This window comes from Engraulis encrasicolus, chromosome 10 (genome assembly GCF_034702125.1).
Source record: "Engraulis encrasicolus isolate BLACKSEA-1 chromosome 10, IST_EnEncr_1.0, whole genome shotgun sequence".
Lineage (NCBI taxonomy): Eukaryota > Metazoa > Chordata > Actinopteri > Clupeiformes > Engraulidae > Engraulis > Engraulis encrasicolus.
The window spans coordinates 13,879,820-13,904,356 of NC_085866.1; the positions used below are offsets into that span (position 1 = coordinate 13,879,820).

General features: G+C 42.7%; 1 protein-coding gene across 2 annotated transcripts in view; it reads right to left on the reverse strand.

Annotated features, from left to right (window-relative positions):
* Positions 1-254: 254 nt before the first annotated feature.
* adcy6a (adenylate cyclase 6a) overlaps positions 255-24,537 on the reverse strand; it is a 115,928-nt gene continuing 91,645 nt past the window's right edge. Inside the window, exons 11-24 of one of the 2 annotated variants that reach the window (XM_063208107.1) lie at positions 23,979-24,007; positions 22,990-23,137; positions 22,135-22,232; positions 21,172-21,259; positions 19,312-19,428; positions 18,814-18,972; positions 14,391-14,566; positions 14,102-14,125; positions 13,972-14,001; positions 13,350-13,482; positions 9,970-10,233; positions 6,808-7,012; positions 4,990-5,114; positions 255-3,562 (exon numbers count right to left, since the gene is read on the reverse strand). In XM_063208107.1, the coding sequence (XP_063064177.1) occupies positions 3,434-3,562; positions 4,990-5,114; positions 6,808-7,012; positions 9,970-10,233; positions 13,350-13,482; positions 13,972-14,001; positions 14,102-14,125; positions 14,391-14,566; positions 18,814-18,972; positions 19,312-19,428; positions 21,172-21,259; positions 22,135-22,232; positions 22,990-23,137; positions 23,979-24,007 (1,725 nt within the window). In that variant the 3' untranslated portion in view covers positions 255-3,433. The remainder of the gene's footprint in view (positions 3,563-4,989; positions 5,115-6,807; positions 7,013-9,969; positions 10,234-13,349; positions 13,483-13,971; positions 14,002-14,101; positions 14,126-14,390; positions 14,567-18,813; positions 18,973-19,311; positions 19,429-21,171; positions 21,260-22,134; positions 22,233-22,989; positions 23,138-23,978; positions 24,008-24,537) is intronic. The other variant, XM_063208108.1, reaches the window with a different exon arrangement.

Consider the following 24,537-nt stretch of genomic DNA (forward strand, 5'->3'; position numbering starts at 1 on the left):
ATTTAAGGGCCCAGTGTGTCTAAGTTAGGCTTCTTCTGTTACTCCTCCTCCACTGGAACAAAAAAAAATGGACACTAGACCAGAGCCACCTAACTAACCGCTAAACCCAGCAGCCAGCTATATGTGCATAGAGCCAAAACAAATCATTTGCTTGCAACAAGAAAATGAGAAAGTAGACAAGTGTGTGGACCTGATGGGGTGGGGGAAAGGGTACGCACACAGAGAGAAGGATACTCGTTAGATGAAAAACAAAATTAAAACAGACACTTTTATTTTTTTTTCTTCAAGGGGAAATGTTATGGTTGTCAGTCTTTTTTTTTTTCAACTTTCATCTGCAAAAAAAGTTGAAATGCTTATCCCTTTTCTAGTCCTTTGACTAAAGTAAAGGAGAAAAACAAAACAAAGCAAAGCAAAACAAATGAAAAAAAAGGAAAAGAAAAGATGATCAGGGTTCTTCATGCCCGATCTACGTAGACACAGAGGCCCCAGTGTGTTTCTTCAGTAGTCGTAAAATACTTCATCAAATCTTTCTTTTAAACCCCCCCCCCCCCTTCCCCTCGTCTCAGCTCAAGGTCATGAAACCCCCTCAATGCTAACCTGTGACCTCCCCACAGTGCTTGTGTGTAAATGTGCTTTGTGGCCCTTGCAAGGTCTGATGGTCCACAGCACAGCAGTGTCCTCCCTCAGCAACACTGGTGGTGTAACGGAGTGGCAAAGGCACAAGCCGCCCGCCGCGTCCGTTTGGTACAAACTTGATCAACGGTCACGATTAGCCAGTGAAGTGAAGTGAGGTGGAGCTGTCACGAGATGCGGTAGGGTGGGCTGATTAAAAAAACATAAAAACAAAAAAAAACCAAATACAAACAAACAGTCAAAAGAAGTAAACAGAGCAAAAAACCAAAACGAACAACAACCAAAAAAAGCCTATACAGTAATATTCTCCCAGTGCAAGAACAAATGCTCTGTGGTAGCTTACAGCCATTAAGCTGTTGTAATACGCACACTCTGGCAGGAGACAATACTTCTTTTCCCCTTCCTCTCTTTATCTGTCGCTCCATCTCTCTCTGGACGTCTCTCTCTCTCTCTCTCTTCCTGGCAGGGAGGCACTGTTGACATCCCTCAATGAGGGGCGCTGATCATTTAAGGCAAATCCATCTCGTCGCACACATGCAGCGCCGCTGCCGACAGCTCACCACCACCACCATCTCAGTGACGGACAGACCACTACAGCTCTTCCCAAAAACATCACTCTGTGTTTTAGTGTCTTAACAAGAAGCCGCATGCTGCCATAAGTTAAGATAGCAGCATTTTGTTTTGTTTTCCTCATCACAAAAAAAAAAATACCCTTCAGGTCAGAAAAGCTATCAACTCTCCTGGTGGCCTTATTTAGAAGAAAACAAAATGCGTGATTAAAATCATGCAAGGAAACATGCTTGATATTTTTTTTTCTCTTCTCTTTGTGTGTGTGTGGTGTGTGCCAGGGAGGACAGACGTCTGGGGCTTAAAAAATACTGTTCAACTGGACTCTTGACTCTTGGGAGTTGATCAGTTGGTACCATGTGAGCTTGGGCTTATTAGCTAAGCATATCGGTAGCGCTCCGGCCCCCTTTTGTTCCTGCCTTCACCATGGAATGGAATCGTAATCATCAATGCATAATAACAACCATAAGAAGAAGTCAAAAATAATGAATACAGAGATGATACAAAATACCCGACATTGAAAACTCAAAACAAACAAACAAACAAAACAAACAAAATGCTGAAGATACCACAATCAGACATGCTTTAGAGCAGTTAGGTTTGGCAAGAAAGCAGTTTTGTCGTATCATAGAAACCTCACAGTGAAAAGAGATATGCCCCTTCAAGATAACAAAGCACAGTATTCAGTCATAATTTATAGATTTCTTATATATTTCTTTCTTTTTTAGAAAAAGAAGTCTCTCTTATAGGAATTCAAATGCAACAAACTGTGTGGTACCATTATATCCAATACCGTGGCTGTCTTCACTCCCCGTGTCTCAGTACGGTCTATTTCTCTTGCGCTCGTTTCACTCGCAATGTTAGTTGAATTTTTGTAGCCAAAAAAGAAGAAGAAGAGGAGATTCCAGATGGAACGTGACAGACTGGAGGACTGACTGGAGATGTGTTACTGGACGTGCCCAGTCAAAGGTCCATGGAGGAAGGTGCCCTGGTCTCCTGCCACCCTGGCCCCAGTAGGGGTGCTGGAGGTCTGGTCCTGCCCGAGGTCCCTGCCTCCTGGTAGGCTCCAGACCTTGATGTACGGTACGCTCCCCACATGTGGCCGAGACACGGACGGTTGTCACTCCTCTATCCAACCAAGAAGAGTGTGGAGAATATATGGATGGACAAAAAACACCCTTCTCCTCCTCCAACGAAAAAAAAAAACCAACAACAAAAAAAATCATCCAGCTTCCTTTTTAAAGGCTTCCAATGCCTAAAAGCTTGGAACACAAATAATGTTGAGGTGTTTCAAGCATTTAAGTATATAATACTCCGTCAACCATCAATGAAGACATTGCTGTGGCCGTAACGAGCAACAAAAGTGAGGGAACTAAACACAGGGGAGGAGAGAGATCACAGGGCATACACTTCAATTCCAAACATCTGTGAAGTCGCGCAGGCGCAAAACCGACACGTCATTTAGATTTCTGTTAAATACTTTGGTCTTTGGTCGATATTATTTTCTCTTCAATTTATACATATATCTCTAAATACTTTAAATACACATATACATCTGTACATACTCATTATGTACTGTATATATGTGCACGTGTTTCTTCAAATGTTTTCCCCATAAAAGATTTTTTGCACAAAACATCAAGATTTTTTAAAATAAATAAGGAATTATGAAAAATTTGCAGTAAACAAGTACCTGTAGTCATAATCCAAAATAAAAAGAAAACGAAACAAGAAAACATGGTGAAAAAAATGGATGCCGCACAAAAATAGTCGAGAGAGAGAAAAAAAAGCCTTATGTACAGCATTTTTCTTCATCGGCTGAAGGCCTTTTTAAGTTAAATAAACAGACTTTGCATCTTTCAAAAAGCCTGAGAGAGCGACTTTTAAAAACTACATAACAATCGTCCTTGGATGTGTCTGCCCCCCACTGGTGAGCTACGACACGACAGCTTTCCCCTCTCAACAGCATTGTCTCATCGTCCTTTCTTTCACTTCTTTTGTTTTCATCAATTTCTGTTTCTTTTCTTCTTCTTTTTTTCCCTTCAAGTGGTGGCATGGCTACAGGTTTTGACATTTGGGCTGTGGTGTGGTGTGGGAGTGGGGTAGGTTTTCGATTAGCTCTTCCTCCACCAACACCAACCCTTGACTTTAGCCTTGGGGATGGCTAGGAGAGCGGATGAAAATCTGCTTTCATGGTAAGTAAGTAAGTGTGGCGACCGCTAGCTAGCCGGTGCTAACTCTTGGAAGGCCCGGCGTTGAGAAAGTAGGTGGTCATCTCTCCCTTGCCCTTGACCTTCACCACACCGCGGTACTCCAGACTGTAGCCTTTCTTGTCCAGCACCTGGTGCATGTCCGTGGTCACCTGCAACACATTATTACCAGAGATTCTTTAAGTATGTAGAGATATGCCAATGTAATAGGTTGCTATGGGCACCTAACATGACCAGGTTCCGGTCTGCCTAAAGGGGCGTGTCATAATACTCCTAGCATTGAATAGAACAGTCCTTAGGTCTGCCTAGGTCTGCCTAAAGGGGGATTTCTCCCCCCTCCCCCTTGCAATAATAGAACCCGGAAACAATGGGCCAACGGAACCTCTCTCTCTCTACTCTCTCTGTTATTACATTACATTACATTACATTTGGCAGACACTTTCTAACCAAAGCAACTTCCAAAAGAGGACATAAATCATAGCCAACATCGCTAGCAGATACAAAGTGCACAGGAAATATACAGAACAACAAGTGCAGTACATTATTACATTACATTGCATTTCATTCACAAAATGTGAACGTGAAGTTAAGTGAAAGCCCACCTAGGAAATTCAAATTCCCACTGTCATTGTGACACAGCACTCCACAGGCACACAAGTGCACACCGCACACAATGAAGTTACACTTATGCCTCACCCGTACAAGGGGGCAGCCCCAAGGGAGCAGTGCAATGGGACATTACTATGCTCAGGGTACATCAGTCATGGAGGAGGATGGGAGAGAGTACTGGTTAATTACGCCACCAACCTGGCGGTCCGCAGTCGAACTGGCAACCTTTAGGGCTACAAGTCTGTCACCATAACTGCTTACCCATGACAGCCCAAGTGCCCAAAATGTGCAAAATGGATATAATCATTTTTTTTCTTTTGCTGTGATAGCGACAAGTCTCCAAATTAACTTTAAATCACCAGCCAAAGTGGCTAGAAGATTTAACTAGAAATGCACTCAGAGAGTGCAGACCTGCGCCAAGGAAGCTGTTTGATAGAACATTTGACTATGTTACATCCTATTTATTTTGAGTTTTCTGCCTTCTTTTTGTGGAGTTGGAAACTGGAATGTCAAAATTTGCCCTGTCTGAAATTCAATTTGCTTTCAGTAGGGGCGTCTACATTTCTAGGCTAGCAGTGGTGAATAATTCTTTTTTAAAATCTTGGTTCCGGTTCGTGATCCAGATCACCACCAGAATTTAATCAGTTGTTACTTGGGTCATTTCCGACAACTCCACAAAGTTTTGGCCAAATTCGTTTATACATTTTTTGAGTTATCCTGTTAACAAACAGACAAACAAACAGACAAACCAACACGACTGAAAACATAACCTCCTTAGCAGAGGTAATCAGCATTTGGCCAGTTGTCTGGTGCTAATTTAGAGCCCTAGATAGAGATATGGAATGTGGAATGTTTACAGGCCAGGCAAAGTTAACCCTGAGTAGGGGGCAAATGATCAGCAAACCCCATGTAGTCTAAAGTACCTTGGCTTTATCATGAATTCTGTAGAAAGCCTCCATTCTTTCCATACCTGAATCCGGTCGGGAACCCCTGTGCTGTCCATGCGAGAGGCTACGTTGACAGTGTTGCCCCATATGTCGTACTGAGGTTTTCTTGCCCCGATAACACCAGCGACCACTGGCCCGATGTTTAGACCTGAAACAACATTTGGGAAGGTGTGAGAAGTACAGCTACTAGGTGTTCCCCATTCCATCAATCAGGCAACTGAGGAAGTTCTTCACATGTTGAACAAAACGTCTCTCAAGCTACAGGGAGTCCTGTTGATTACAACTAAACTCTTGATAACATGATAGATGCTACCTTGAGATTCACCAGCAGTGATGAACTGCTGGCCTGGGCGAAGCCGACTGCTGCAAAGCTAAGAAGAATCCATCTCCGAGGGGGGTGGGAGATGGTTTGATTTTGCTCTACCTTTCCAATTCATTTGAGTTTTCAATTCAAATTAAAACCCCTCTTGTGCTTTATTAGCATGACTGTTACGATATAGTGTCGCAAAAGCAAACAAATAACAAAACAAAAGTGTAAATAGTGTTAACTTAACCAATCAGTAACGGATTTCGAGGGTGAGCTCTGCGTCACCAATCTCAAGTGTTTGCTAATTGGCTGAACGGTGAGTGAACCGAGCTAGGAGGGTTTCGCCATTCAAAGCCAAAATCTTTGGGTGGAGTACATAGGATGGTGTCACCAGGTTAATGAACTGCAGCCCAAACAACAAACATACCATATCAGCTTACCCAATCCTCATAGAGGAACTTTAGATGAACATATCTCCTTTCAAGAGTCTTTTAAGATAAGAACATAACTGAGCGCATATTTAAAAAAAGAAAACTACATATAGGGTAACAACTAACAAGCCCTTTATTGGTATGATGTAGGCACTAGTATTAGGATTGAAAATATAAAATAAAATATGTATAAAATATATATAAAATATGTAAAAATACCAATGCCAGCATATATCATGTCAAACACGTTTCCTTTGGCCTGGGCCGTGGCTCAAACAGCTAGGGCATTGACTGTTAACACCGGCCCGAGGTCATTTCCCGATCCTTTAGTTTAATGTGACCTGAGACACAACATCAGCAAGCATCATTTAAAATTCAAATCTGTCTGCCTGCTCAACAGACATGACTCAGGTTGCAGCAGACATCTGAGACTGCTGTTGAAGATCTCATATTATTTATGATGACTGGCCAGCAGCTTCTATCATATCTGCATCGGGGTTATTTAAAGGTGCACTGTGTAGGAATTTTAGTTGTTTATTTCCAGACTTCATGCTACCCATTCACTAATGTTACCTTTTGCATGAATACTTACCACCACCATCAAATTCCAAGTATTCATTATGACTGGGAAAATTGCACTTTTCATACATGAAAAGGGGGATCTTCTCCATGGTCCGCCATTTTGAATTTCCAGAAATAGACATTTTTAGCTGCAAAAATGACTGTACTTGGGCCATACTAGAAAATATCAGTTTATTACTTAGTACACTTTCATGAAAATATCAAATTTGGAAATAGGCAACCCAGTTTCAATGAGCAGCATAGTTGCAGTACCTTTTTTGACAATTTCCTGCACAGTGCACCTTAAATACCAATACGGCTATTTCTTGCTGACAGATCAACACTAAACCGGTCATGTAAATATCTCATCACAGCACAGCTCTAGTCTGAGAGTGTATTTCCCTATGGCAGATGTGTGAAGACGGTGACGTTGATCACCAAGGGCTTGTAAAACAAGTTCAAACACATTGTAGGAGGTAAGCACCACATTAACTAAAATTATGTTAAGACACTTCAAGTTTTTAACATTATAAGCAACTGACCGATCTTCATCTGGAAGTTGTTGAAGGAATGCTCGTTGATGTGGGCCATCTGTTCGCGCAGGCGCATGGCGTAGTCGGCCAGGGCGGTGATGTGCGAGCGGCCCTCCTTGTCGTAGGTGGAGTCGTTGAGGCCCGAGGCTGCCATGTAGGTGCTGCCGATGGTCTTGATCTTCTCTAGCTGCCGATACTTCTCCTCACTGATGATCTGGAGAGTAGAGAGTGTACTTTATTGTCCCCAAGGAGAAATTTGTCTTGGGCTTTACCCACTGCATTGTATACAGTACTCATATACCTAGCATACATTCATACAACATAACATAGAAACATAAAAACATAGAAAACAAAGAGAAATATTGAACGGTACACTGCTTGAGTATGGCATGTCTATCTGTCATTAACCCCATAGCGCAGCACCTATGTCATAACCTTACTGTCACCAAAATTGTAATGTCTGTCTTAAGCTGTTACTTAAGGCTCTCGGCACTGTCATAGCAATGTTTTTACGATGTAATTGAGTATTTTCAGCAAATAGTGAATAGGCCCGCCGCCGATCCCATCTGCAGTAAGAGGCTACGCAGTCTTATGGCAGTTGGGACAAAGGAGTTCTTATATTTGTTTAGTCTGCAGTTTAATGTCCTGAAGCGTCGGCCTGAGGGAAGCAGGGTGAATTCATGGTGGAGAGAATATGTGTGGTGTCTTCTGAAATAGAAGATAAAGGAGCAGGTGAAAGTCCACACATCCAAACATCTGACCTAGGAACAGGACAACCTACCAGGATTTTTCTGCTCCCCCTCATTTTTTTTTTTTTTGGTGACGTTTCGGCTGAAAACAAGTCTGACGGTTTATTTGCTCTCTATATACTGTACAGTTTATGACCAAGTCAGAAGCAAATGACACTGGCCATGTCTGAGATGTTGATTCGTTCACTATGACAGTGCAGTTCTTACCCTTATATAGTATGACTGGTGATGAATCTGGTTTTATCAGGTTTGATCTTGACTCAACTCCAAAGTAAACACCATTTTGCCAATTGAAGGGCTAAACAAAACATTACCTGACTGGAACATTAACAGATACATTACACCCACTTACACCCTCAGCTGCTGTGGCAACCTGCTGCTCCACAGGTAGTAGAAATAAAGGACACAGGACAGCACTGGGGCAAGCAAGTACACAGAGTGCGGTCCTGTCTCCTTTATTTTGAATATTTCTTATGGAATGAGCAGCACCCAGTTTCTTTTTATTTTTGTTGAGTTGAGCATGTTACATGTAGTATAAAGCTTATTTTGATTTGTTAATATTAGTAGAACAATCCTCTACGTTTTTCATGTCTTATGGGCCCAGCTTGTATTGGCTCTGGGTTTTGTATTGTGACCAACTGTATAAGGGTGGTTGACGTGACGCCTTGTTTTTACGTAACATTGGTTAAAAACCTACAAAACTGTTTCCTCTTAAAAATACATAATACGGTAAAACTACATCTTTATAACTATCAGAAATTCTTCAGTTAAAATGCTTATACCATCTCATGTGTTTTTTCAGCACAATCAGTGCAGAACTTAATTATCTATAAGGCTTAAGTTGCCAGAGTAGCTAGCCATATTGTGCTAAAATTAGCATTAGATTCGCGGTCTTTCCTATGGCCAAAGAACGTTGCTATGGCTACTGGTCATAACAGAGTGGCGTACGTGACTACCTGTTCATTCCAGAATGGCGGATTTGACTCAAAACTGACTCAAAACGCCCCCTATTGACTGTTTCCCATAAAAGACCTGACTGTCGCTCCTTGTTAGAGATGTATATTCTTTTATAACATTTGAGTTGGGATTTTCAAACTTCCGGAGCCTGAAAGTCTGCTTCAGAAGCCAGCCCCCGCCATGACAGAAAAAACTGGCTTGATTACTTTGACTGGAAGTTTGTCCCTTGAATGTGACTCACTTCATCTAAATCTGCGATGATCTTGTTGAGGAGCCTGAGACACACACTGTCACGGAGAGAACCGTGACGCTTACGCCCAATCACTGACACCTGGTTATTCACGCAAGCGCATAGGCGCATAGGCAGCTATCTGCCGGCATTTTTAAACATCAGCTGTCCTACTGCAGTGAGTAGCACTTCATTTCCATTCCCGTTTTCTGTCTGGTTACCCGGTTTAATCATTCCACACTTCACTATTTGCCATAGCATTTCATTAGCATTGTTTACCGAGTGCAGGGGTGGCCAACCAGCATTTTGGTAGCGTTTGTCATTGTTTCACCACTCGCGTTTCAACACGCGCCATTGTTCACAAACATTCATTCATCTGTTAACATAACATGTACCGGTAACAAAACACACTTACACATACAACCGTTTTTGCAATTTAATGTTTAAGGAAACTTTACAAACACATCCGATTTCTGTAGACTCACCAGCAGCATACCAAACACTTCCTCCTTCTCGGACGAAACCGAGGGACTGGGCTACTGTGTAGATATTGGGGGGTGCGCGCGCTCTGGGCGGCGCATACCATTTTAGCGGGGGTGTTTAACCGGTTTTGGGGAAAATGTATTTTTATGATGTGTTGGAGGGATTTGGTTTACTGAAAATTATTTTGGGTGTTTATGTATTTTGTGTTCATTCTTTTCTGTTGTTATTTTCCATTTAGATTTTTGTTATTTTGTTAATTGATTTATTTTGGCAACTGGGCTCATCTGTGGGGAGGGGCTACGAGTATAGAAACTCAGTAGAGGCCTCAGAGCGTCAGTTGTGGTTAGGACGTCTTGGTGAAAGGTATTGTGCGTTTGGCAGTATAGAAGTTCTGTTCAGGGTCATTTATTTTGATTTAGCCTGGCAAACTTGAAGCCTGTTTATTTTGCATTTTTGATATTTTGTTTTGATTAGTTTATGTTCTGCATTTTTCAACTTTATTTTTGTACACTGTAAATATTTGCACCTGAAGAAAAGTTTTAGAAAAGAAGAAAAAATAAAAAGAGCTCTATTTTTGGAAACAAGTTTCGTTCATCTCTCTGTCCACTCCACCGCCGACCAGTCCTGCAACACACACACACACACACACACACACACACACACACACACACACACACACACACACGCACGCACACACACACACATACACACAGCGTATAGAACATATAGAAGAATACTGGCATTGCTTCGTACTTCATCGAAGTCTGCGATGATCTCGTTGAGGAGCCTGAGGCACTCGACTCCCTCGTTGTTGGCCTCCAGCTCCACGTAGAACTCGGAGAAGTTGCTGATGGAGGCGAACATGACGGCCACGCACTCGCACGACTGGTAGTAGAGCTCGTCGTTACGCCGCTCCCGCTGCAGGAAGTGGGCCGCCACGTCTTTGGGCAGGATGTTGTGGAGGAGGCGCCGGTTATACGCCTGCAGCTCCTCCATCTCCTCCTTCTCCTCTGTCGCCTTGGGAGGGAGAGGGGGGGAGGAGAAGAGGATGAGGAAGATGAAGAGGGGTGGAGAGAGGTGGGGGGGAGGGGAGGAGGAGGAGGAGGAAGAGGGGTGGAGAGAGGTAGGGGAGGAAGGGAGGATGAGGAGGAAGAAGAGGGGTGGGGAGAGGTGGCATGGACGATTAGAGTTTGTCTATGTCTGCATGGAAAAGTAAGAAACATGATTTGAAATCCTTGTATGACCAGTGCAAGCATAGAATTTGACAATAAAGCCTACTTGACTTGACTAGAGGTATGAAAAGATTGAGGAGCTGTTAAGGGACGATTCTCTACTACACTGTCCACAAACCAGGGAGGGTGTCTGAAGGGGGCAGAGCAGAGCCATACAGGAGGAGAGTTACGCAAATGGAGGACCAGGAAATAAATTGCAACCCCGCCTTTCAGCGAGATCGAGGTTGTGCCTAAAGCGGCTGTCTTTCCATAGACTCAACATAGAACCACCATGTAAAAAGCCAAAAATAAGGACTAACGAACTATACTGCGGGGTAATCACCACAAATATATGAACTATCAACTGTCTCAGTAATGATAATCACAACAGTTTTACCATCTGTGATGTTTATCTGAAGTTATTACTACGAACAGCAAGTCTTGTCATATTCCCTGCATTGCATCGCATTGCATTTGCTGTGTGCTACGCCCACTTCTAGGCACTAACATTCGCAATGCTAAGCAGTTCTGAGATGCTAAACAGCTAATTTTGCTAATTCGGCCCTAGGACACAGTGGAGATTGCCCGACTCTCCTCCTGTATGGCTCTGGGGGAGAGTGAGTGTATGCATTTTAAAGACAAGAGGCAGGGGGTGAAAGTCAAACTAGTTTGTCTCGTCTTTGCCTGTTGCTTGTGGCCTAATGTCTTGGTATCATCCCGCCCCCCTGGAGAAAATAATTAAAGCGATGTTTCGGAGTAGAATCACCCTAATGCCATTTGAACCGTGACACCCATCCACCTTTACACCCGAAGTGTTTTCTGCCGCAGGCTTACATCAACTGAGTTGCCCACAAAAATAACATGTCATGACACCAAACTTCTACAGTATAACAAATGTGGTTTGTACTCACAAAAAGATGAATTTGAAACTTTGTACATAGTCCAGGAGTTTATTAGTAACAACACACGAGACAATTAGCTTTTCTGCTGCTAAACATCCGTCGACGTCACTTCCTCGTCCAGCCAGTTCCTTGTCCATATATTCGGGTTCGAATAAATATGGATTTCCTTCAAAATCGCGAGAGTCATCCTCACGTTCCATGCTGGCAGTGTATTCTTCCATTCTTGTGTATTTTAATGGCAGCAAAAAATGGTCCAGTCCTTAGCTATCTGGCTATGTGTCGGCAATCGCTTCCGGCAATATTATGCCATGCTGTGGACAGTCCCAGCTGGAGGAAGTGACGTCGACGGATGTTTAGCAGCAGAAAAGCTAATCGTCTCGTGTGTTGTTACTAATAAACTCCTGGACTATGTACAAAGTTTCAAATTCATCTTTTTGTGAGTACAAACCACATTTGTTATACTGTAGAAGTTTGGTGTCATGACATGTTATTTTTGTGGGGAAAGTTTGGAGACGGTGCCCAGGATCCATATGCGCTTGAGTCAAGCTATCCGGAATAAACATCGAATAACACGGCAACTCTGTTGATGTAAGCCTGCGGCAGAAAACACTTCGGGTGTAAAGGTGGATGGGTGTCACGGTTCAAATGGCATTAGGGTGATTCTACTCCGAACCATCGCTTTAAGTTTCCCGGTTGTCAATAAAGGCAGAGCAACTATCGTATGGGAGGGCTTTCCCCCCATTTAACATCCCGACTGCAAATGTAAATAATGACCTCTGAATAGTGCCGTTGCGACGTATTGAATCAAACTTTGATAATGAATGACGTTGAGCCTTGCGTCACAAGGAAAGGATGGGAGGAACTCGCTTGACTTGCACATAGAGGATATTTCTCAATGTTAAGTGTATGAACCTTGGAAGTGTGTCAGCCTAATTAGTCATGCCCAGTGATTGGATACTCTGCAGAGTTCACCAAAGAGTATCCAATCACTGGGCGTGATTACGAAGGCTGATACACTTGGAAGGGTGCACACTAGACTTTGAGAAATGGCCAGAGTGTCTCTCTCTTTTTCAGTGTGTGTATATCATGATGGCCGACACCCGAGGTGCTTAGGCCTTGTGAGAGCTCTGCTGCCACACCTGTTGCAGTTAGCACCATTAATGCAACAGGTTGTCTGCATATCATTATGCATGGTAATGGTGGGGTGGCGTCCGCGCCAATGTCTTATCCTGTGCGTTTCGCTCGGTGCGTAATTCCAAGGGCAGTATAATGAAAAGGAAGAAAGGAGTCGCACACTGGAGCTGAATGCAAAATCAAAAACTGTATTAAACAAAGCCGAAAAAAGTCAATAAAACCGACAGACAAGGGACAAACGTTTCGGGTCTAGCCCATCATCAGTGTTCCCATTATGCATGTGCATGGTCGGCATTTGTGCCTAGGGCTTTGAATTAACTTCACCAGCCAAAATGGCTAGTAGATGATAATCTCACTAGCCAAACACACACTCACTAATTGGATAATATAAATGGCTAGTAAGTTGTTATATTCTAGTCAAGTCAAGTCGGCTTTAAATTGTCAATTTCTTTACATGCACTGGCCATACAAAGAATTGAAATTACGTTTCTTACTTTCCCACGCAGACACAGACATACCAGATCAACCTGACATTTCACCAGCATTTGGCCAGTTGGCTGGTGTACATTTAAAGCCCTGTAAGTTGTGCCTATGCAATGTGTTTGGGTCAAAGACGTCCAACATGACACTGTCCTTCAGTGCTGACAGATGCTTTTGCTTACTGTAACTGTGAAAAACATGAAATTTCAACAAAAAAAAATGAAAAGTGAATGCATGAAAGCCAAGCCAAAAAGTAATTTAAAAAAAATATATATTTTATTGTATTTACAGTAAGCAAAAGTATCCGTTGCGCTGAAGGACATGTTTGACATCTTTGACCCGTTTGTGCATATGCATGAAGGAGAAAGTCTAACTGCTGCTGCTGCTGCTACTGCTGCTGCTGTACCTGTAGCTTCCAGAGGAAGTCCAGGCGTGCGGTGGACTCCACCTGCTGGGCATGGAGGTACAGTGCCAGCACGAACACCGTCAGGATCACCGGGGTCATGACTTTAAGAGACACTTTGGTCACACTGTAAGGACTGGAAGAACAAAAAGACGGTAAAACCATTTAAAAGACGGTAAACCATTTAAAAAATAATATAATAAAAGAAAATACACTCTGATGAAAAATAAGGGTATACGGTCGGTGGTACTTTTTTGTACAAGAAAATGTTGTATCTCTATGGTAAGCTTGTAGAAACTTCACCCAAGTAATTTCCATTTGTATATGCACAATATGCCAATTTGTAAAACATACTATCTTTTAACAAAATGTCATGGCAGTACATTATGTCATGGCATGGAAAACTTAAACCCCCATCCCCAACCCCTCAAAAAGCAAATTTTCTGCAAAACTCTTCTGTAGTCACAACCCAGGCTCTGTGTTAACGAACATGCAGGCTGCATAAGGATGTAGCACAAAAAAAGAAAAACAAAGATTTAAAACAGTTCTAAACAGATCCAACTATTCATTCAAATGAAATGGAATTCCTTTCAGTGCTAGGCTCATGAATTGACATGACACTCACCACTGGTCTGACGTTTCATTGAAACTGGACCTGTTAAGAAGACAAGAACACACACATTTAGTAATCACCTGCTCCAATACAAAGAACAGAGAATATGAAGCGACTGCAATAATATACTGGAGATTCTTACCATTGTAGAGATTCATTAAAAACACTGGATGGGAACAAGAACATTAGAAAATGTATGTAAGTCAATTTTAAGGAAACAACAAACAGGTTAATTCTGAAGAAGTAACTCTGCTTTAATATTGTGAAATGTACCTGACATTCATACTGCATGTTAGTAGTATATCATCATAACATGTAAATGTATGATTTATAACGTTATTATGTAAGAGATAAATGTGTGTCTGTGACATCATGGCTATGTCAGGTGTGTGTTGTGTGCTTCGCTGTGTAGCGTAGGGATGCTCACTCACAGGGCATTGGCCGTGACAAAGAGGTCTGCGTTGTCGAACAGCGCCACCTGTGGCCACTCGACGAGCAGCAGGAAGGTGAGCTGCATGAGCAGCATGAGGGCCAGCTTCCCAATACTGCTGATCTGGAGGAACACCGAGCACGCCAGCAGCGTCAGCAGCACACTGTAGCTGAAATACTGCAGGAGGGAGAGGAGGGAGAGATGGGGGAGGGAGAGAGAGGTGGGGGAGGGAGAGAGAGGTGGGGAGTGAGAGAGGGACAGAGAACGAGAGAGAGAGAGAGAGAGAGAGAGAGAGAGAGAGATTGAAAAAGGGGAGAGAGATAGGAAAGGGGAAGATGATAGAGAGAGAGAGAGAGAGAGAGAGAGAGAGAGAGAGAGAGAGAGATAGAGAGATGGGGAGACAAGGTTGGAGAGATGGTTAGAGATAAAGAGTGGAAGATGATAGAGAGGAGGCAGTGAGAGAGGATGGGAAAGATGCAAATATAGGTACAGATTAAATGATGAAGAGATGAGAGATCAGGAGGAGATGGAAGAGTAAACAACATGGTAAACAGAAGGAGCAGAAGAACGAAGCGGTGACATAGGACAGACAGGATAGTCCAAACAGAAGCAAATCTGATTAGACTCCATGTTATTGTCCCAGTTAAATGAATTATGTACTGTTTAACAAAGTATGACACGGCATGTAGCATTATGTATTTGCATTGTACCATAGGGTTAGGGTTACGCTAGGGCAGTGGTAGGCAATTAGGTTTGGACGCGGGTCGATCATTATTCTGACAAGGCCATCGCGGGCCGGCCAGGCCATTGTTTGTATTATATTGAAAATAAATGTTATTTAACATGAATGCAATTAATTTCATGTAATGTGATAATGTGCCACTAATAATATGCAGACTGCTGCATATCCTGCCATCTCTCTCATAAAAAGAGTGACTTGCCTTAGCAACCTGCCGTAACTAATGTATACAATTGGCAGTTGTTTATTGTCATAACGTGTTTCATTAGCTGAGGACTGCTAGCTATCAGTGCAACATTTCCGAATGCAGGACAAACAAAGGCATGGAACTAAAACTGTCTGCATTTTTTTTTTCAAATAGTCTACTTGACTGCAGTCACTGCACTGCACTGCTATGTGCTGCATCTTGCGGGCCAAATATAATTGATGGCGGGCCAGATTTGGCCCCCGGGCCGCTAATTGCCTACTCCTGTGCTTGGGACACATAACAGGCGAAACGAGCAAGGCAAAGAGAGGTGAAATTCAGTGTTCCATTCTGACAGCTCAAACGTCATCAGGTCCTCGTGGCGAATCAAATCGAATGAAACGTTTGTGCTGTTGATTTGATTGGCCGACGCACGTGAACTTCGCTCCCCATTTGCATAGTATTAAACTTGGTTGAATTTAGAGATGTACAGGATCCAAGATCCGGTTCCGGATCCGGCAGGATAATAGGGTTTTTCAGACTATCCGGATCCGGCAGGATCTTAAGCAGTGGATCCGGTATCCGGCAGTTACCTAAAAGTCAGGATCTGGGGCATCTCTACTTTTTACGTAGCCTAGGCTTTTCAGTCAGTCTTTCACAACTCCAATCGCTGCATGGAGTGAAAGCCCTTTGGAAGCGGCCGTTGAAGGCAGTGTGGCAGTAAGCCAATGAGTCTTAAAAATAGTTTGCGCCAACGTAATAAAAAGGGCCCACGTATGCGAGTTGGCTATGTGTTTCAACCCTTTCGTAGGATCCGGTATCCGGTTCCGGATCCGGCAGGATCTTAAACAGTGGATCCGGTATCCGGCAGGATCCTAAAAATCAGGATCCGGTGCATCTCTAGTTGAATTATTTCACTTCGCTTCGCTCCTGTTTGCTTGCCTTAACCTCCCTCATAGGAATGAATGGAGAAGTTCGCTTCGCTTGGCCAAATTTGCGTTGTATGTGTTCCTAGGGTTAGAGTTACGGTTAGGTTTGTGGAGTGTTACTATAATATACCATATTGAAACAGCACATGTATATACACTAAAAGGAGGAAACTTAAAAACTGTCACCAGAAAAAAGCTGAAGGAAAAAAAATGTTCAACCCTGGTGTGTTTCCCAGGCCTCAAACACAGCTGTCTAGCCTCGCACTGGCAACTGTGCAGTTGGCCATATTCACCAATACTTCTGGGGTGCATTTCTCTGAGCCAAAGTTGCTTACTACATTAGCTACTTTGTTGTTTTCAATGCATTTTCCCATTGGCAACTATCGAAGTTGCTAACAAGCTAACAACTTCCCTTTTGAGAAATGCACACCTGTCTTGTACCCTTTTTCTGTCTCAACAACAACAACAACACACACAAACAAACAAACACACACACACACACGCACGCACGCACGCACGCACGCACGCACACTACAATGCAACACTGCACAGCTCTGGTCTTGTGGTCTATGCTGCTGTAAAAGACACTGTCCTCAGTGTTTCTGAGAACAGGCGCTTAACATTACAGAGGCTACTACAGTGACTATAAAGTACAGTGTAGCTGTAAACATGGAGGCTCTCTTTCTCTCTCTGTCTGTTTACTGCATGTCAGAGATGCCATTAAAGTCTCTCTCTCTCTCTCTCTCTCTCTCTCTCTCTCTCTCTCTCTCTCTCTCCCCCTTTCTGCCTCTCTCTCTCTCTCTCTCTCTCTCTTTCTGTTGATGTCAGAGATGGCATTAAGATCTCTCTGCCCCCCTCTTTCTATACTGATGTCATGTAGATGCCATTAAGTTCTTGAGAAGAAGGGTAGTAAACATAAAAATATTTCCCACAGCCACTTACTTACAATGGGCAGTAAAACTAAATACCAAATATTTTTACATGTATGGGATTTTAAATGAAGTGATTGTAGCATGTTTTCTCCTTTTAGTGCTCAGCCAGCTAGCTGATTGTATTATTTTGCACACAGTACAATTGGGCATACACAACCACAACCTATTGTATACTAGTAGCCTTCAAACCATCTTAAGTTTATAACGCGCACACATGAACACATCCACATCCATCCATTGTCACAATAGGACATTGAAAATGCACAACAATAGCTTTCGTGATATATTTTCTCTGTATGTCTTCTGTTGCCCAGCCTTGAACTTTAAATGTCTGAATGTGTATTGTATAGTAGGCACTCTAGGTCAGTGGTTCCCAACCTATGGGTCGGGACCCCCCTTATGGGTCGCCAAAGATCCACAGGGGGTCGCGGAGCCCTCTTGATTTTAAGGGGTTTCGTTTTAATATAGTTTTATAGTTTTATATAGCCCATGTTGAATAAAAGACAAAGCATTTAACTAATAAATGCATAGACGCAACAAATTGTAAGTGCTACATTAAACATTTATTCTATATTTGACCAAAGACGAATTGAGGAATAAAATAACTAAAATAAGTTTTCGCAGGAAACGGAGGGCATCTTGTGACTCTCGTGCGGGCGCTCGCGTGGTTGGGTCACCAAAGCTTACAATAGTAAAAACATGGGTCCCTTAAGAAAAAGGTTGGGAACCACTGCTCTAGGTGAACTGTAGGTGTACTGTCTGTCTATTCCAGGGGTGATAGTGAAAAAAAATCCTGAGCCTGAACTTTTTCCCCTGCTCTAACGACGACGACAAGATACTGCATAGCGTTGTAACGTAGGCCTATTTTGACACATTATTCAAACATTTAATAGCCTGTGTATGACCATAATTCAAGCCTGATAGTAGAAGAAAACCCTGAACCTGTAACACTTTCTGAAATAAGAATAACCTAATGGCTAATTATTAGCAATGTTTTTATTTTTGCAAACTCTGTCAAGCCTGAAATCAGGCATGGAGCCTGAATACTATCAGCCCTGCTATTCTGTCTACCGGTATGTCTATACCTAAAGTATGTCTATGTCTGCCTGATAAAGTAAGAAACGTAATTGCCATTCTTTGTATGACCAGTGCATGTGAAGAAATTGACAATAAAGCAGACTTGACTTTATTCACACACATGTACATTGTGTCTCCTTCCAGTAATCGTGTAGTGCAGGACTGTTGTGTAGTGTAGTGTAAAGTAGGGCTCCATGGTGGTAGAAAAGTGTATATTGTGCTCTTTTAAAAAAATATATCTTTTAGGGGCATTTATGCCTTTATTTGATAGGACAGTCTGAGATGGTGACAGGAAGCTAGTGGACCAGAGAGATGGGGTGGGATCGGGAAATGACCCCGGCCGGACTCGAACCGGGGTCCCCGTGGGCATGCAAGTCCAAATGTGGGGGGCTTAGCGCACTGCGCCACAGCAACCCCATATTGTGCATTTCCTCCTCTATTGTTTCTATCGTGATAAACTAGCCATTATCAGCTAATACACAATTTAATTGAATTGAATAACATGTTGTGTTGTCACTGTGCCATCAGCAGCTGCTGCGGGTGTGTTGAGCTCGGCTGCTCACCTCTGGAAAAGGGCAGGAGGGGGTGTTGCTGGGGCACAGCACCAGGCCCTCCTCCGCCGTCCGCGACAGGTTGTGGATGACACAGGGGGTCACCAGGTCGGACGAGGAGTTCATCTCCCGGGCAACGCAATCCACCAGCCGCTCCGTGTCACAGGCAAACTGCAAAAAATGGTGCCATCATCAAACATAGCCTTTTAGGGTGGATTTTATGTCATTGTCTTTCCCCTTCCCTACCCCAAATGACACCAACAACTTTCCACTGCACAACTTTGTTATAAGTGTAAAAAAAACCCACTTTTAACCATAAAGAAATACCGGTCGGCCCAGTAGAAACATTACCGTGTGTGTGTGTGTGTGTGTGTGTGTGTGTGTGTGTGTGTGTGTGTGTGTGTGTGTGTGTGTGTGTGTGTGTGTGTGTGTGTGTGTGTGTGTGTGTGTGTGTGCGCGTGCGTGCATGTGATTTTGCGAGTATGTGTGTAAATGTGATCTGCACCCTACCATGTTAATGAAGGCAGAGATGAATACAAGGATGAGGGTGAAGACCCCGACCAAGGTGCTGTTGGTCCGAGACTGCACTATCTTCTTAGACACAGTCTGCATAGCCGTCGGAAACAGCTGTGAGAGAGAGAGAGAGAGAGAGAGAGAGAGAGAGAGAGAGAGAGAGAGAGAGAGAGAGAAATAGAGAAGGAATGGAGAGATTGAGAAAGTGGATAGAAAAACACTCTCTTGTCTTGAATGCCATCACATTGTAAGCCACATGTACTAAATCACAAGATAAGAATAAAGCCAATTAAATCGGTCAAAGGGTAAAAGTAAACACAATTGCACAGACAAAGAAAGAAAGAAAGAACGGAAGAAAGAAAGATAAAGAGTGCATGCAACACAAAATAGCACAGACAGTTGATGAAAAACAAATGATAACAGGTGGAACTCTGCGTCAAAGCGCCCTTTCTGATACCTCCATGGCCATTGTGACGGTACATACACACCAAGATATTCGCGTTCGCTTAACATATCCGGAAGCTGCTCATTGAACGCGGACGTCCGCGCAGGAAAATGGACGAGTTCTATTTTCAAGGAGCATCCCGGACATGTCTGGTCCGGCCGCGCTTACACCGTGCTTACACCGCGCTCCTGTGTGCAAGGCATGATCTGTTTACATGTATTCTAACCTTTTCAGACTGATACCTGACACGTTCAGTGGACGTTCAGTGGACGTTAATTGGACGTCCGCGCATGCGTTGTGTATGAAAGTTCGCCATCTTGAAAGCAATGGCCTTCAAAATACTATCAATACTAGCGCACAACTCCTGGTCATAATCTGCCCATCTATTCAAAAGTAATCACACACACAACACCGTGTTACAGATGGCATATACAGTACTGTACTTCCACATGACCGCAGAACACTGAGAGAGTTTAAAACCCTTTGAGGAATAAGGACTTTCCCCCTGTTCTTCTAGAATTTTACTCGAACACTCTACAACTCCCATAAAAGTCTGTGTTAAAAATCTCGAAAAGTCCTTATGACATCATAATGAGAACTCAACATTTTGGCAAAATTCTAATCACATATTTGTGATGGTACTCCTCAAAGGGTTAAAGTGATACTGTCCCATTTTTTTAAATAACTTTATTTTACACCTCCCCTTGAGTTAAATAATAGGGTTTGACCGTTCTCCCATACTTTCAGCCGTTCTCTGGGTATGGCAGTGCAAATTTTGCCTCCAAGCTAGCAGTTAACATTGAGTCCTATGAGACCAGTTAGCCGCCAACTGGTCTCATAGGACTCAATGTTAACTGCTAGCTTGGAGGTAAAATTTGCACGGCCATACCAAGAGAACGGTTGAAAGTACAGGAGAATGGTAAAACCCTATTATTTAACTCAAGGGGAGGTGTAAAATAAGCTTATTTCCAAAAATGGGACAGTATCACTTTAAGGATGCACATTACCACTTTTTTTTTTTGAAAAATGATACGAGTTTGAGTACATGCATATCTGAATTTGCCAATACAGAGTGGTAGATACCAATACTTTCACCCCCAATAAAAAGCCTTGTTTTTTTCCACCTGTGGAATTTGTGTTATTGTCAATTTCCATGTACTAGATTTAAATGTTAGTAAATGTATGAGGCAGTGTTTTTTCCCATGCTGCTTTCAAGTCAATGGAGCTTCACAAGATGTTACGTTGTTTCATGTAATAGCAGTATCAGTGCCTGGTATTGGCAAGTGTTTGACGAGAACGAGTACGAGTATAATGAGCAAGTAACAGGGCCAAAACCGATACCCAAATCGGTGCATCCTTAAGAGAGTTCAAGTGAGTTCAAGTGAGAGAGAGTAGAGCCTTGTCTGTCTTACCTTAATACAAGAGTAGATGGCACATATGAAGAGGATGTTGGCGAGGATGATGAAGATACTGATATAGATCCCCAGCATCACCGGGGTGCTGCAAAGACCAAAGAGAAAACACGCACGCACGCACGCACGCACGCACATACACACACACACACACACACAGACAGAGGTAATTTCCTGAAAGCAGAAGCAAGCATAGCACGGCATATTTGCTTACAAATTGCCTATAGTGTACAATGTATATACTAAGCGTTGCTTTGAGTGCGTAGACTGCAGCACTTCACAGTGTTTGTACTTAAACATTGACACACATACTACGTGTATTTGTCCCCATCGTAAGTCATTTACGCTTTGCGTATGTGCCCTATCATGGCAGACAGGTAGTGACATCAGAGGAGACTAATCTTTGTTGTGAGGTTGAAATTTGTCCGGCAACATTTACAGTATTCCCAGCCATCCACTACAACAGTGGATTGGAATTATTAGGAACGTCTTCAATCAACTAGTGAAATTGTCTACTGCACATTGATTGCACAGGTCGAATTAGAATAGGATTTTGTTTTTACTTTTGCCGTGTTTTTCAACACCGGGGATAGCGACCCCCTGTGGGGGGGTGCCCGAAATTCAAATGCGGCCGCCTGAAATGTCTAGGTGTGACAGCAGAATACTGACATATATGAGTAATTAATATATAACACAGTAATTAATTCATATTCTGCTTGAAACACTGCATTCAATCTTACAATTTCAGGCATGTTTATGGGTTGTAATAGCCAACAAGTTAGCTCAGTCACATTTTCTTTTGGTCAAGATAAAATATGTTAATGGTATCCCTAAGTCAAAAATAGTGTCCTGGGCCAAAAAAAAACAAAAAACAAAAACAAAAAAAGGTTGGGCACCACTAGGCATGAGTCAAGACCAAGCAGGTACTGGGTTTAAGGTTTCCAGGGTAGCGTTGCCACTCACTGTGGGAAGATGACGATCTGGATGAAGGAGATGAAACAGAAGACCAGCAGAGTGCAGGCCACGTAGCCCCCAAAGCGGTCATCCACCTTCTTAGAATACTGACCACACAACACCAGGACAGAGAGAGAGAGAGAGAGAGAGAGAGAGAGAGGCAGTTACTTTAAAAACTCTTTTATTGCAAAGAAATGGTAAAATATACAAAATCTGTATAATAAGGACATACTTGGACGCAGGGGGGCGATATGATGATATTAAATCGGGAATCGTTAAATCAAGTAAAAGATCGTTGACATTCTTCCAAAGTGGAGAAATTGTAGATTGTCTTGGAGTGAGGATATCAGAGTGATGTTTACTTAGTGTTGTTCACTTTTATTCTTTCCTTTATTGTATTCCAATTGTGTACTTTAACAGAGTGTCATCAGTTTGTTTACATTTTAATATTGATATTTAATACTCATCAAAATCTTTTCAGATAGGTTTGGAGCCCTAAAAGGCCTGTTTTTGTCACCCGATGGAAGATTGTGATTTTAAAAAATCGAAATCGAGATTTTACGTTAAAAAAAATTGTGATCTGACATTTTTGACATATCGTCCACCCCTACTTGGACCCAAAACACAACAGGAAGACCGAGGGAGAGAAATAGAACGAAAAACGAAAATATGAAACGAAAGATGGAAGGAATTGACGGTAGTGGAATGGTCTTCAGCTCTGTGGTGCATTTCTCGAAGCCAAAGTTGCTTACTACATTAGCTACTTTGTTCTTTTCAATGCATTTTCCCATTGGCAACTACCGAAGTTGCTAACAAGCTAACAACTTCCCTTTTGAGAAATGCACCCCTGGCCGCCACACTGACCTTTTTCTCCAGACTGGAGGTCTGGAAGGTGAGCAGGAACTTCTTGACGTGGTCTTTGCGCAGCTGGTCGATGCTGCGGGCGTCTATGGCTCTGCCCAAGAACTCATCCACCTCATCTTCAGGATTCATAGCCTCCTGGGCACCACGGCTATGGGAACAAGAGAGAGAGAGAGAGAGAGAGCGAGAGAGAGAGACAGAGACAGAGACAGAGAAAGAGAGAAAGAAGGAGAGAGAGAGAGGAAGAAGGAGAGAGAGAGAGAGAGGGAGAGAGAGAGAGGAAGAAAGAGAGAGAGGGGGGGTGCAGGAGGGAGAAAAAGCAGAAAAGGAAAGAGAGAGAGGGTAGGGGGGAGTGGGGGAGAGGAGAGCAAACAAATAGCAGGATAGAGAGAAAGGGAGGGAAGTAAGAGGGCACAAGGCAGAGGGCAAACAGCAGACCAAACAAGATGAGAAGGGGATTGAGAAAAGGAGAAGGGAACAAAGGATTGAAAAAAGAGGAAGGGTTCAGAGAAGATGCGTGAAGCAGAGAAGGGTTAATAAATAGGAATAAGGAGAGGGAAAAGATAGAGAAAAAAGATGATTAAAATCATTTGCAGATCAAATCAATATCACACAGCAATCGACAATCCCTCAAAAAAGTGATAATGTTGTCATTTCAATAGGATAACACAAAATGAATGAAATGACGGCTCTTTTAAAACATCTACAACAAGGGAATACAATACGAGGGAAGACAAAGATAGAGACAGCTAGAGAGAGAGAGATAGACAGACAGACAGAGAGACAGATAGATACATGTAGAGAGAGAGAAAGAGAGAGAGAGAGAAAGAGAGAGAGAGAGAGAGAGAGCGAGAGAGAGAGAGAGAGAGAGAGAGAGAGAGAGAGAGAGAGAGAGAGAGAGAGAGAGAGAGAGAGATTTTTTTTGACATTCCAAGCAGCTCTGAATAGACGTACATTCTGCAATAAAAACACCAAATACATAAAGAGCTTACTTGTCTTTGCTGGATGATTCATCAATACCCTGAAGCAAAAAAGAGAACATGTGTCAGCCATGGAGGAACCCCCAAGAGCGACCAGACCACCAGACCAACAACACACACCCAACCAAAAGACAGCCAGTCAGACACGACGGGACACAGATCAGACAAGCTACCGTATATATATATAAATATATAAAAAATAAAACGGTCAGCCTGAGAGACACACAGGTCAAAAGTTTCAGGGGGCAGACAAGAAGGTGGCTCTCACCATGTGTATGATGGACATCCCTATTCCTAGTGAGGCTATGTTCTGTGTCAAACACAGAGAGAGTAAGAAGCATAAAGGCTGATGGAGGCATCAGTTATGCATATATTAGTTAAAACATCTTAAGTCATTATAAGCATTAAACAAATATATACAGGCATTAGGCTTTAACTGTATGCTTAGGATAAATAATAATACTAGTATAATAGTATATACCAATAATAGTAATAACTATATTCTATGATCATCATCTCTAGCAGTGAAAAGCTACTTGTTGTCAGAAGCTACAATCCATTGCCACATCTT